At 36.1% G+C, this 14,887-nt stretch overlaps 1 protein-coding gene across 1 annotated transcript in view; it reads left to right on the top strand.

The window, feature by feature from the left end:
- The window catches only part of LOC149289386 (protocadherin Fat 4-like), a 197,976-nt gene that overhangs the window by 146,128 nt on the left and 36,961 nt on the right, over positions 1-14,887 (top strand). Inside the window, exons 3-6 of the mRNA XM_089490751.1 lie at positions 5,581-5,712; positions 9,732-9,993; positions 10,477-10,827; positions 13,798-14,720. Of these exons, the coding sequence (XP_089346877.1) occupies positions 5,581-5,712; positions 9,732-9,993; positions 10,477-10,827; positions 13,798-14,720 (1,668 nt within the window). The remainder of the gene's footprint in view (positions 1-5,580; positions 5,713-9,731; positions 9,994-10,476; positions 10,828-13,797; positions 14,721-14,887) is intronic.

Consider the following 14,887-nt stretch of genomic DNA (forward strand, 5'->3'; position numbering starts at 1 on the left):
GGTTAAAAGGCATATTATGGGGCAGAGTGGCATATAGGGAGGTATAAGGCATTTCAGGAGGCAGAGTGGCGTTAAGGGGGCATTTAATAGAGCACTCTGCCTCCTGAAATGCCTTATACCTCCCTATATGCCACTCTGCCCCATAATATGCCTTTTAACCCCCTAAATGCCAGAATGGGATATAGGGGTATAAGGCATTTCTGGAGGCAGAGTGGCACATAGGGGGTCAAAAGGCATACCATGGGGCACAGTGGCATATAGAGGGTTAAAGGGCATATCATGGGCCACAGTGCCATATTGGTGTGGCAAGCCTGGGGGCAGATGTGTGTAACTGGGGGACAGGTTGGAAAATACAAGGAAATAAAAACAAAAAAAATATTTTTCTCAATCATAGCTTTTATTTAAAAAAATAGTTTACATGAATTAACATTTACCGGTAAAACTTTTTTCCTTTAGGGTCGTCTTATATTCAGGCTTTTTCTTTTTTTCCTAAGTTAATATTCAGATTTTGGGGGGTCGTCTTATAATCAGGGTCGTCTTATAATCGAGCAAATACGGTATATATATATATATATATATATATATATATATATATATATATACAGAAGCAGCTCTTTAGGAGAAATAATACTGGATGAGGAAGAGCCAAACTCATTAACAAGCTAAGGTTATGAATGACAGTTTAATGTCAAAAGTCATATACCATGGCAAGACTGAGCAGAAGCAACTGAGGCTGCCTAAATCCACAGAACAACTGTGGTTAGTTCTCCAAGATGTTTGGAACTGCTGAGTTGCTTCTAAAGTGTTCAAGTGAGTGGAGGCAGTGAGTGGTGACACCAAATATAGTGTTTTGATTTATATTTTTCTTCTGTTCCCTCACTTTGCTAAATGATAAAAATACACTATTAGCACATCTATTTTAAAAGCATTCTTACTTTGCATCATTTTTTTTGAAACCTGCCTTAAATGTTAACACAGTACTGTATCTATGTGTGTGTTTATAGAACGCGGTGCCAAAAATCTGCTTATTAGTGTGATTTTTTTCTTTGCAAACAGTCCCAAGTACAAGTAATTCGTTTAGGGTACTTAGTAGTTTTAAAACTGTCACTCTCATATTGTAGTTAACAATGACAGATGTGAGTTTTCCATGTGTTATGGAGGTGGGTTCTGTGGCATTACTTGCAGTAGCCAGTGAATTACATGATCACCCCATGTTTTGCTAAGTTAATTGCCAAGCAGCCCCGCAACCCAACATTCTGGACGTAACTGGAAAACAAATTGAAGCAGGCTACAGAGTGGAAACACATGAAAATTATTCTCATCTGTAAAAGGATCCAGATGTCAAACACTACACTGCCAGATCATATATTTCTTTATTTCTTTGTACTGCCCCATGCACACAAAGCCCGTCAAAGAAAAATGCCTTTTTGCAGTCCCAAATAATATAAAGAGGAACCACTGGGTCTTCTCAACACATGTTATGGCCAAACAAATCCATAATATATTAGAATTTTGATATTACCAACGTCTATGATCTCTTTAAGGAATTGCCATGAAATGGATAGTCTTTTGGTCAAGAAAATTATAGGAATGGCACTTATGGCATGTTGTCATTTTGTCTGAAAACTGACAGCAGATCAAAAGAATGTTTCACCATATTTTAAATTCAACTGGCACAGACATTTAATATTCCACTCTCTTTAGGAAAACAAATGGCAGGAAAGCAGAATTTAGCACTTTAGAGAATACATGGCAGTGATATACAATGTTGCAATTTCATATGCTTACAAATGGCAGGACAATATTTTTGTAGAAGACACAGATAACCTTATGTACTTACATAGAGACGTTTCCTTATTCTGCGGGTCTGTTTGCATTTCACGCGTGGCCTTCTGGTACTCTATTAATGTCATATGGAATTATTGCGAAATATAGGTATTTCTTAGCAACCAAATAATTCTCAGATGCAAAAAAAAAATTAAATGCTAATTGATCCATGATCAAAGTAGTAGGATCTGTCTGTTTTTGTAGAAAATAGTTATTGTCAAAAGTAGTATCACTAATACAGAGATCAGCATAAATACTCGACTTTGATGTTGATAAGTGCTGTTGTATTGCAATTTTTTCCCCTTGCACTAATAAACACAATACACAGTATAGCTTATCACAGTAGTGTTTTGTTCATATTGGTTTCCATTTTTATCCTAACCATCATACATTGATAGGGTTCTTGCATTTCAAGGTGTGCTGAATTAGCAGAAAACATGTAGTTTCAACTCACCAGCTTCACGATGCATTATGAAGGGCAAACCTCGGCAATTATCTCCTGCAAAATGGCCCTGCATAATGTATGCTTCAATCAATGGGGTAATTTCAATAACTGTCTACTGACTATTTTAACTATGCATTTTACAAGGCCAACCAAGCTCTTTGTGTGAGAGAAGCTGAGGTTGGCCTTTCATAATGAATACTCCTGTTAGGAAGTTGAAATGTCCATCTCTCCTACAAACACACTCTTTAGTGAATAAACCACAAAGAGAAGCCAGCCAACAGAAATATGCCTGTTTTCCACATACGCATGACTAGTGAAATGTCTGAAAATAATTACTTGTGGCACCTCCGATTCCCTTGGCTGAAATACTAATGACATCTGCCCTTTCTGCACACTTAGTAGACGCCATTAACATTGTCTTAAGTACCTTTGTAACCCTGATATAGTTTCTCATAAATTGTGGAATTCAGCCTCTAACATCATTTCTTTGTGTCCAGTTATTCAGTGTGCCCAAATTGCTAACATGCTGCCGTATGTGACATAAATCAGGCGTTAAGTGGACTGGACAAGTAAATCGTTATTGAAGATTTGAAGAAAAAAAAAAAAACTTTGCAGAATTGCTTGCTTTTTCTAACAATTTGAAACAAGCTTAGCTACACATTTAAAGGTGGATGATACCATTTCAAACTGACCGAACAGCACTTGACGTTCACTTGAACCTTCAGTTGGGTTTCGTAACTATTTTAAACTAATTTGTGGAATCAGTATTGCGCATGCCTTTGCCATAGAAGATAAGCTAAGGAGTATTCGGGTCAGTGGTATTTCAAGTTTCCTTCAGTTTGAAATATGACTGTCTCCATTTTTACAGGAGTTGTATTTCCCGATAGCATTCCTAGCCACCTATTAATCTCAAAGTCTCTACTTCTAATCATAATGAATGTTAAGGAGTGTTTTTGAATCTCTAATTAGCTCAGTGCTTTGAAACGAAATTTCACTGAAGTTAGTCTTTGTTTTCCCATTCCATATGTAATCAATTAAGGGTTAAAGAATGACAGCTAGCAACCAAAGGAAATATAAAATAAAGAAAATGTTAAATTACCTGTTAGCTATAGGACATGTTTTCTGCATCTGGATTTATTAAAGTACTTATTTGTTTTTTTGACCATTTTTTTAATCAGTTTTTTGTCGATGCAGAATGTCATTTTTTTTAGTATTAATCTGATTTTGCTTTGATTTATTTTTAAATTACTTTAATATCAACTAGTTTTCTGATGTATTTTTCCAAATTACTCATATACAATGTGGGTTTTGTATAAAAAGAGATTTTGGAATAGTGGAGTATGGAGTGTGGTCTTATCACCATAGCATGTATATCAGACTGTTCCATCAGGTGATTATTAGCTATTGTGGCTATTAAACTTTTCAGGCTTTGCATCAGAGGAATCAGCCTTCAATCACATAAATAATAATATTCCTGAATTAATCACAGTTCCTCTACAAAGCATCTATTCGTCTTCAACATACAGCTCCAAAACCCGTCGGGCCAAAATATGGATTTGTTTTCAATTTTACAATATTTAAAGACTATATGTTATTATGTTCACTATATTGTTATAAATGTAACAAAATGAAATTGTAAAGAAATTCTTTTTCTCTTTCAAGCTCTGCCAAGCTCCTTAAAATTAAGATTGTGACGGGCTTGCGACACACTAAGTGTCACAGGTTAAATGTTACTAAAATTACACAAACTGAATAGTAATCAGAGCCGGCCTTAGGCGTTGTGGCGCCCTGTGCAGACTACTCCTCTGGCGCCCCCCCTCACTACCCCCCCTCCCTGCCCCTTCAAACTACCTCCCCGCCCCTTCAAACTACCCCCCCTCTGCCCCTTCAAACTACACCCCCCCTTCAAACTACACCCCCCCTCTGCCCCTTCAAACTAACCCCCCCCCCCACTTACCTTGTTGCCGGAGTCCTGCGGTGAGAGCGGGAGGCATCCGTCTTCTCGCTCTGCCGCGGTGCTGGCATTTCATGTTGAGTGCCGGAATAGTCCGGCGCCCAACATGAGATGCCGGCACCGCGACGGAGTCACGGAGAGTAAGGGGCGCCGAGCGGTTGCTTAGAACTTCACGAGCAACCGCTCGGCGCCCCTGCCCGGGACTTAGATTACAGCATCGTTTTTTTTAAAAACTTTATTTAACATGAATGTTAAAAAAAGTTTAAAAAAAAAAAAAAGATGTTTTAAGTTAAGTCCCGGGCAGGCGCCCCTGCTACCATGGCGCCCTGTGCGGTCGCACAGGTCGCACACCCCTAAGGCCGGCCCTGATAGTAATTGCTGGTGGTCTTCTGCTCCGGTGACCACTTGGAGGTCCCAGTGCATTATGGGAATGAATTACTCTCCCGTTAGACATAAAGCAGCTGTTTCATTTTTTCCTTATCAGGAGAAAGGCATCTTACAGACCTTCTCACACTTAAAGAAAACAAGCAAGCCCCTTCTTTCATGACTACATTTGAAAGCCTGTAAAACAAATAGGCAAGCATATAAAAAACAAAACAAAATACAAATAGCCTGGGCCTGTATCTTTCAGAAACTATTGTTAATATTTGAAGAGTGCGTAAACATTGCATGTAAATGGGGATATTTGTTTAGAATCAAATGAATGAGTGGGTTGGGATGTCCCACAAGTAAGACATTTGTTTGCTTTTAAGAAACGAAAAAAAAAAAAAAAAAGCCTTCAGTGACTTCATATAAAATAGGAAATTTGCATTCTGTCACTGAGGGACGCCGATGTATAAACATATCAAAGAGTGTTTTATTCCACCTCATCTGTATGTCAATTACATCCAATGGTTGAATAGCGGTTTTCAGCCAGCTCTTGGCAGATGCATGCTACTGAGCCTGTGAATTTGGGATATATTTACACTTGATTAAGTCTGTCTAAACACCGAAGGGGGGGGGAAAAAAGAGCTTCTACTCGTTTAATGGTAGACTTAATAGTAGCGTTTTTATTTTACAAGGAATTGGTTTGATTTATATTTCAGGAATATATAAAATTGTTTAGAACCTGAAGGCTCATTATCTATTATCTATAAACTAAAAAAAATATAGATAGATAGATAGATAGACTTGGAAATATAATTTTAAATAATTTAAATGCACTAAATATAAAACAATTACATAATCAATTCATTTCCTTCAATCCAGAATCCATGCAGTTCTAAGTCAAATAGAAGATTATTAAGGTTATTAAACTAAAGTGTTTTATTTTTGTTTTTTTTTTACTGACCATGTGATCTCATGTCTCTTTTAGGTGGAAATAGCGCTGCAGGATATCAACGACAACCCACCAGTCTTCCCAACAGACATACTTGATCTCACTGTGGAGGAGAACACTGGAGATGGCTCTAAAATCATGCAACTCACTGCTACAGATGCTGATGAGGTATTTATTATGGCATTTGTAATATTGACTCATATGAAACTCTTGTACTTCATCTATTACTTTCGAAATGTCACCAAACTTAAAGGAACACTCCAGCCATAATATGCACTTTAGCTACGTGGTCATTTTAAATTTTCATGGTATCCCCGAGAATGCCCCTATTTGGATTTGCCCCTTTACCTGCCCCCAGCTATTTGCGTGTAGCAGATGTGTTCGGTTGAATACATCTCCCTGCATATAATATACTCACCTCCAGACAGCTCCAGCGCTGGCTTTGGGAACCCGTGTACATGTGTACAAAGTAAGGATAGCTATCCTCTCACTGATTGGCTGCTTTAAAAGGACCACAAAGGAGGAAGGCAGCTGCAGAGCTGCAGTTTCTAAATGTGTTTTTTTTTTTAGTTTCTGAAAAATACATAATAAAGTACGCAAATAATACTTTAGTTTGCATTCTTCTTTAGAAGGGCAACTATTTTGAATACGTAAGTGATATGAAAATAAAACAATTGTAAGGAGTAAATGTAACATATAACATAGTGTACGTGGTACGCGCTATATGTTTAAAGTAGCACAGTAGTACTTCCATAGGAAATGTCCTCATGTTTGTGGCTGATAAAACTCACCATGTGTACTCACAGGAAGGAAATATTAGTATTTTCATTGTTTCGCATAACAAATCTATGTGAGAACCTTTCCTTTAACTTTCCATTATATACGATTTCTAATATAAAGGTGGCTTTAGACGCTCTATTTTGTAGGAAATAGGTAAACACAAAATGAGAGAAATATAGATAAAAAATGTCTCTTATTTTTCCTTGGCTAGCAAGCGAAAATTTTCACCCTCTATATATAATATAAATAAATCTATAGGCATGGGTCTTGTAGCCTGCACTGTTTATGCATATATATGCAATGCATCAGTACTCCATTTATTAAAATAGAATACTTTTTGGACCATAAAGAGGCAGATGCATTTTTTTTTATGTTTGTAATAAGAAAACCATTGAAAATAGAAATTATACTTTGTAGCCATTTTTTATAATAGAAAACAAAGAGGTTATATTGGAAAAATCAGACTCATGGATGGTTATTTCCCCCCAATTTTTATGATTATAGTCAGTTTTTTTTAACACACATATGGAGGTTTAGACTGGGGTTGTTCAGCCTGCAGCACTTCACCCTTGTTAGATTAAAACTCTCATCATTCTCAGCCAGTGACTGCAGATTATCCACCCCTGGTGCATACCATGCAAGCTGTCCTGTGATAGTAGGATTCATACATGTGCATGTATCCAGCTGAGAAGGCTGTGGAAGTTGGAGAGCAACAAAAGCTAGAAGGTCATACTTTACCCAGCCCGGCGTACATCAAATAAACTAGGGGGTGACTCAAAGTGTGTCCTGTCGATAGCTGTAAGCATTGGCTTTCTGGTAACGTTAATAAGAGAATGATTTGCTTGATCTTAAGATGGAAGGGCAGATGAAACAAGAGATGTCACCAGAGACATGGGCATAAACATTGTTTAAATAAGACACAAATGTTACAGCAAATTCCATCACACAAGAAAGGACACCCATTTCATGCTTAGCTGCTCGTAGAAAGAAGAGCAGCACAAAAATGGCCTAGGGTAAATAGATGGTCTTTATCGTACTTGATCAGTCTGTCTTGACCAGCACCAAAGACTCACAGTGTTCTACAACATGACACACAGCTGACCCTTGGATCCAGCCTCTCTGAAGGACATACTCATTACCACGGAAGACATTCTTCAACAGAAAGGGGGAAGCAGGTGCTCGCTCGCTATAAATATAAATAAATATAGCATTTCTTTTGCACATCTGTATTTTTTTTTACATGAAATACTGTCCATTCATAAAATATCAACATTAATGAATTACCTAGAATAAATACAAGTTGGAAGAATTATCAGGAACAATGATCAGCTTTTTCTGAAACTCCTTTTGGTTTGTGGTTATCAAAATATGCCGAATGTTTATTTACGTTTTGGATTATATTGCATTTCATGTTTGGATTGCTTCCCTTTTTTCACCTGTTACATGAACCATTTATTATTTAACTGGGTTAAAACTTCTGCTTTCGTAGCTGGTTTTTATTAAAACATGAATTGTGGTTAGTTGAGAGATGTTAAATTTTCTAAGAATGTTTTTTCTTCTGAAACATATGACAAAGTGGTACATGTGTAAATACTGGACCCCAGCACATGTGCTTAACTAGTCTGAGTTGTCTCCTTGAGATTCAGTTCTAACCTACTTTTTATCTCCATTATTTCTCAACAATATTTCATGTAAAACTCAAGTTCAACAAGTTGTCCTTAAACCCATTAATGACAAAGCATCGTGAGCCCGTACATGTACATGCTTTTTCGTGACGGGGTTAAACATGCTTACTAAAATGAACCGTGCCCCTTTCTTATTACATGGACTTGGGTGATGTGATGTCACAGGGTGTTTTGTCCCTGGAAAACCTCATCACTGCCTTCTTTATAGCCATGCTTGTATCGGACACTGTGTATTTAAAGTCTGTTATTCACAATAAGTGGGACACTACAGCAAACAACGTTTTGTTTGGGAATGTCTTTGCAAATTAAAGACTGTTGGCAGTTGTACTTTTGTCCTGTGCCTTAGCTTCGTTGTTTTCTATGGTCCTGGCACTTAATCTTCACTACTTTTTCACTACATCCTCAAGAACCACTGGTTTATGCAATGCCGCATAACAAATAAAAGTGGTCATCTCCCCTTTGCAACATTAAATCAGTGGCCAATTTACCTAAATCAGAAAAGGGATTAAAACAGATTATTATTCCTAAATCAGACTTTCCATAAAAAGGCAGGAATGCCTTACTAGACATTATCAAGGTATATAGATATATGTAAATGTACTTATGCACTCAATTTGACATTACTTTGTAAGGCTTTCTAAAAAATGTTTTATTAAAATGTATTCAACTTCTTTAAATAGACAGTCTGCAGAGCAAAGACATACCAAAGTACTTAGTACTTATGAACAGGGCTTTTTCCACACTAATGACCAAAACTGTTTCTTTCCCTTTATACTATATGTATATTCAACCAAAATTCCCCTTTTTATATTCAGTGTGCTCACACTATTTATATATTGTTTTTTTCTTAATAATTCAATAAAAATAGAAAAAAATAAAACACACATTATTTGCATTCTTACTTAGAATTTCTTCCACAAATTAAGTGTCACCGATGAAAAAAAATCCTGATTTGTGTTCAGCAACATCCCCATCCAGTGCATGTTTTTGTAATTTATTTATACTACATTAACTTTGTTATTTTTTAGTTCAGGGGCAGGGAAGGTTTTCTTTTTAATTTTTATTTCTAGTTCCATAGAACACGTCTCCTGCGAGGCAAGTATCTGGGGAGCTGGGAAACAGACCAAATGTATACAGGCAATGCTGATGAATACCTTTATGCATTTGCATTAAAAAAAATAAATAAACAGTAATTATTAGGTAACACTAAGTCGTCATATGAATTAAAGTGCAAGTGAGGGCTGGATGTACACTTAATAGTAGCTATATTTATTTTTCTTAAAAAGGTTACAGTTTAAGGGAAATTCTCTGAATTTTTCAGAGAATGGCAGAACGTTTCACTTCTGATTCCCCTTGTGTAAAGACTGTAGTATATCGTATTACCCATGTAAAAATCCCAGAATGTATAGGTATGCTTAAAACGGTGTTAATAATTAGCTAGTTATGAGAAGAATCATTTAGCACTTAATTTCTACCATATTGACAATTTGTTGGTGGTTAGTGGGAAATCACGTCTCTAAGTTTCAACTTGACGTAAGTAACTGAAGCATTATTGAAGCATGTATATGAATTGGAAACCTCCCAATGCCTATAATATAGACTGGTTTAAGTGAATGGCAAAGTAGGCCCATCTTATGTAGGTTACAAAAAGAAAAGTCTAGGGCTCTGTGAGAGCACATATCTTTTTTAGTAAGTTAATGTGTTGACTTTTTTCTCTTATAGGGTGCTAATGCCCTGGTTACCTACACTATCATTAGCGGTGCTGACGACAGCTTCCGCATTGACCCTGAATCTGGTGACCTGATAGCAACCAAACGCCTGGACAGAGAGCGCCGCTCCAAGTACTCTCTGTTGGTCAGGGCTGATGATGGTCTTCAGTCTTCAGATATGAGAATCAATATCACAATAAGTGATGTTAATGATCACATACCCAAGTTCTCAAAGGCAGTGTACTCTTTTGACCTAACAGAAGATACGATTCCAGGTAAGACAATGTTATGCCTAATTATCACTAAACTATCAAAATATTTTTTTATGTTATGATATTGTTTTTTTTTATTTGTAAGTAATCTCCCTGTTCATATATCAATTGTAGTAAGAATTTATGTCTTTTAGGAGATAAGATAATAGGGATGGTGTCAGAATATCACATATTCAAAAGATGGATGACCAGTGCTCTAGTCCTTAATTATGTATGGCTGCTTAAGTGTTGAGGAGGCTCTCTCTATACACCTCTGTTTGTACTGATCAATTAAAACGAGCCACATTGCACACAATAACATCAATACTTGGGTACTTTCCAAAATTCATACAACTTTGTTTTCACTAAGTAGATGAATATTTAAAATGCCATTGGGTATACTGTGTCCTCAGACTGCACCAGGCTTCTTAGAAACGAAAATCACTGCTTTTTCACGTCAGTAAATATATTTTGCTTAACATTTTATGTGTTTTGCTTGTATGACAGGTTCCATAGTAGCTTCAATACAAGCGACTGATGATGACTCTGGTGTGAATGGAGAAATCACATACACTGTTAGTGATGATGATGAAGATGGCATATTCTTTCTGCACCCTGTGACAGGAGTCTTTAATGTAACACGTGCTTTAGATTATGAAGTACAACAATATTACATTCTCACTGTATGTGCAGAAGATGGAGGAGGCCAATCCTCGTGTGTAAGGGTATACTTCAACATCTTAGATATAAACGATAATCCTCCAGTCTTCAGCTTGAGCTCATACAGCACTTCTATTATGGAGAACTTGCCTCATGGATCAACAATCCTCACATTTAATGTCACGGACCTTGACGAAGGTATGCATTATCGGCTAGAGGCACTCAAGTAAAATATACAGTAAATGCAATATATAGCTGTAGCTAGTTAAGTCTCAAATATCTTGTTATCAATTCCATTTAAATATTTCTAGTATTCTTAAGTTTAACCTCGTGTAAGTAAAAGTGGCAATATTGGGAAAGGTATGTAGAATTTAGAATTTAGGGTTCATTATTTAAAACTGATAATGATTGTTGTGTTTATGTTCTGTATATTTTATCTCTTATCTCGTAATTATCAGCTACTTTCTTTTACCACACACACACACTTTTGTCACTCATTCACTCTAGCGACTACAAAGGTCAAATGGTCATGTACTAAAGCATTATAAGGTCATGGGAAAGTCATGGGAATATAATATTCAGGCTCCTGCACAAAATCAAATCATTTTCATTGACATGGGCCACGGTATAAGTTATTTCAGGTTATGTGAACTGTTTTGCATTTTTATCTTGTATGGTGCATTTACTTAATGAAACGGCCAAGCAAAAACATGAATGAATTAATAAAAAAATAACTATTAAATTTATAAAAATGCTAAGGCTTTATATGCTCTGAAACACAGCGCCGTAGATAACCATGATCCTGCCATTATAGCAGCAGTATTAATAGTACACAGATGCAAGTACAATATACCCCTCCTTGCCATCATATAAAGACATAGGACCGCAGTGCACATATGAACACAGTAATAATAATAATAATATTATTAATAATAATAATAAGCATATGTCATGTATGCTGCAATCAAAACAGGTTGATATCAGTGTCAAAGCAATTACATTCGTTAAATGTTTTCACCTCTGAGAAAAAAATAATATATTCTAATGCAAGGGCTTTATGCCTTCAAATAACATGAAAATCTATTGCCATACCAGATGACCAGTTTAAAAATGTCTTCTAAAATACTGGCTTATGGGAGACCATATTTAAATGTATTCAAGCAATGTTAAGTGTTCTTGTCCCTTTGTGCCACTATTCGGGGGATCAGCGAAATATAATGCAATGTTTGGGTATGATTATGATCGCTGAGGCATGGTAAAAGCATATGGTTATTTTGTAAAGGCTTGCAGTATGCATGAATAATACATGAGCCTCTAGTTTGAAGGTAACAATAGTAAGGTCTTTTTATGAATACACAAAATACCATGTCTAAAGTGTTAACAAATGGCTTTCTTTTGTGGCATTTTTGGCACTGTATTAATTCATTAAACTGAGATTAAAAAACAAAAAAAATCAGACGCGTGCAAAAAAGTCTAGAACCCCCAAACAAAAATGCACTTAGGCTGTTATGTTATGCATATGACATCTGTTTATGACTGTAAATTGTGTCATTATTTGATAAATTATTAGTTTCAAAAAATAATTTTAAATAGTGATTATGTGAGAAGTGACATAAACAAGCAGTTTACTTTATCAACTTTATCTACACCAGTGTTACAACTTTTAGGTGACAGATGATAAATTAATGATAGAAAGAGTATTAAAAAGAAACATAAATGCATTTAAGTATTAGGTAAATGGTCTGAAGGGTTATCTTTAAGTGTTTATACTAAAAGATACGGTGAGTAGTGCACACGATATCCTATTGAAACATATCAGCTGTAATCCTCTAGTTTTTTTTTTTTTTAATCTGTTGTATTTACAATGCCAAACTTTACGGAAGCTTCTGCTTATAAATTTCTAATTATATAAAACCTGAACTAACAACATCAGATTACAGTTTATTTTAAGTACACAATGATAACTATATATATATATATATATATATATATATAATTTTTCACACAGCCTCAGTGCCATTGTATTATGTGTTTATTATTATTATTATTTATTTATCATATTCCATCATACTTCACAGCACTGTAAAGTTATTAGCTGTCATCACTGTATTATGTATGATCTGGCTCACTTTTTACCACTCTCACACCACTGCACCTTATTTTATCGTAGAGGAAAGCATGTCCTCGGTTTTAGTACCTGTGTTATACGGCGTGTGTTTTAATCATAGCGGTTTCCTGTACACTGGCCTTGCACATACTACACCCTTCCGAGTCATGATAGGCAATGATTAATGCCTTCAGGAACCCACACAAAAGATCCGTCTGCTATTCAGGAAGTTTCAATATACATTCAACTCGTGAATATTTATAACAATTATATTCCCAGTTTCAAAAGAAAAACTGCATAGCTGTTTACCAGTACATATGGAGATGTTACAGATCAGTAACTCTTGTATAAATGGATCTAATAACATAGTTAAACTAAAAATGCATATTCTACTCAAAACATGATTTTTTTTAAATTTAAAGTATAGATATTGTATTAAAATAATCCTCATGTTTGCCCATCCCAACCATTTTATGTCAAGCGTCCAGTTTGTCAGCCATTGCATACGTACAGTGGCCAGAACTGTGGCTAACCAAATAATGACACCTGATGTCTGTAGGAAAGGTTTGCTGAGCACAGAATTGATGATCTTAATGGTGAAAGATGGAAAAAAATATATGGGGATTCTTTGTGAGATTTTCATATAAATAATCCTTGAGATAAATGTTGCTTTCAACCTGAAATACAGACCCGCATTAAATTTAGAGCCTTTCAGAACTGATTACTATTTGCATGACATAAATGTACAATATACAATTAACCTAATTGATTCCATACCAAAGCTTAACTAGCTTCCCTAAACTGTAAAGCTGCTTTTATTAATCGGGCCTTTTGTGACATACTTTATAGTGGAGCACGCTTAGTGACGAATCCCTCTATCATTTTCCTGTTGTTGCTTATAGTCATTATGATGTCTATTTTTAATTCAGACTTGATTCAGCTTCACTCAATAGGTTGATATATATATATAGATTTTGAGAATCAAAATTATGTAATTTTGAATATAAACTGTAGTGTTTATAACCAGTAGAATAAGCCATATTTCTTGTCTTTCCTTCCAGGTCTGAATTCTGAACTTTTTTACAGCATATCTTCTGGAGATAGTATGGGCCAGTTTCAGATCGATCATAGTGGTGTCTTGAGCATTCGTCAGACCTTGGATCGGGAAAGTCAATCCTTCTATAGTCTAGTTGTTCAAGTGCATGACATGACACCCCCACCAGCATCTAGATACACAAGCTCAGTTGAAGTATCTATCATTTTGTTGGATGTAAACGATAATCCACCAAGGTTTATTTCACCAAAACTCACTTACATCCAAGAGAATACTCCCACAGACACTATTGTTTTCCGGGCACAAGCCACGGATCCAGACAGTGGACCAAACTCTTATATTCAGTACTCATTACTTAGTTCACTTGGAAACAAATTTGTCATTGGCAATATTGATGGAGAAGTTCGCTTAACTGGGGAACTGGACCGTGAAGATGTTTCCAATTATACCATAACCATTATAGCTACTGATAAGGGAAAACCATCACTTTCTTCCTCAGTTGATGTGGTTGTTATAGTGCTTGACATCAATGACAATAACCCTCGGTTTTCACAAAGCATATATAAAGTAGAGATTAGTGAAGACACTTTAACTGGAACAGATCTCATTCAAGTAACAGCTTCAGATGCAGATGAAGGTGTCAGTGGAATGGTACGCTACTCTATTATGGAAGGTAATCCAAGTGGTGAGTTCAGGATTGACACTGTTACTGGAGTTATCTCAATTGCCAAACCACTGGATCGGGAGCGGAAATCATCATATTCACTTACTGTCCAATCATCAGACCGTGGAAGCAGCCCTCGTGCGGATACAGCAACGGTCAATATACTGCTCTCTGATATCAATGATGTTATGCCTAAATTTGAATTATCCCCATACACGGTGAACGTTCCAGAGAACCTAAAGACATTGCCAAAGATTGTTCTTCAGGTCAGTTGAATTAATAGGAGTTGATGTTTTTTCAACACATGGGGGAGTGGGGGGATCAGCTTGAAAACTCCAATGGGCATAAGCCTTTTGTAGCCAGTCTGTAGGTGTTGCTGAATTATATCATGAGGGGCAACAAGTCTGTTTTCATCCCATAGTTTATCTAAATT

The sequence above is a fragment of the Sceloporus occidentalis genome, unplaced genomic scaffold (genome assembly GCF_023333645.1).
Source record: "Sceloporus occidentalis isolate IW3139 unplaced genomic scaffold, rSceOcc1.0.p SCAF_46, whole genome shotgun sequence".
NCBI classification, from domain to species: domain Eukaryota; kingdom Metazoa; phylum Chordata; class Lepidosauria; order Squamata; family Phrynosomatidae; genus Sceloporus; species Sceloporus occidentalis.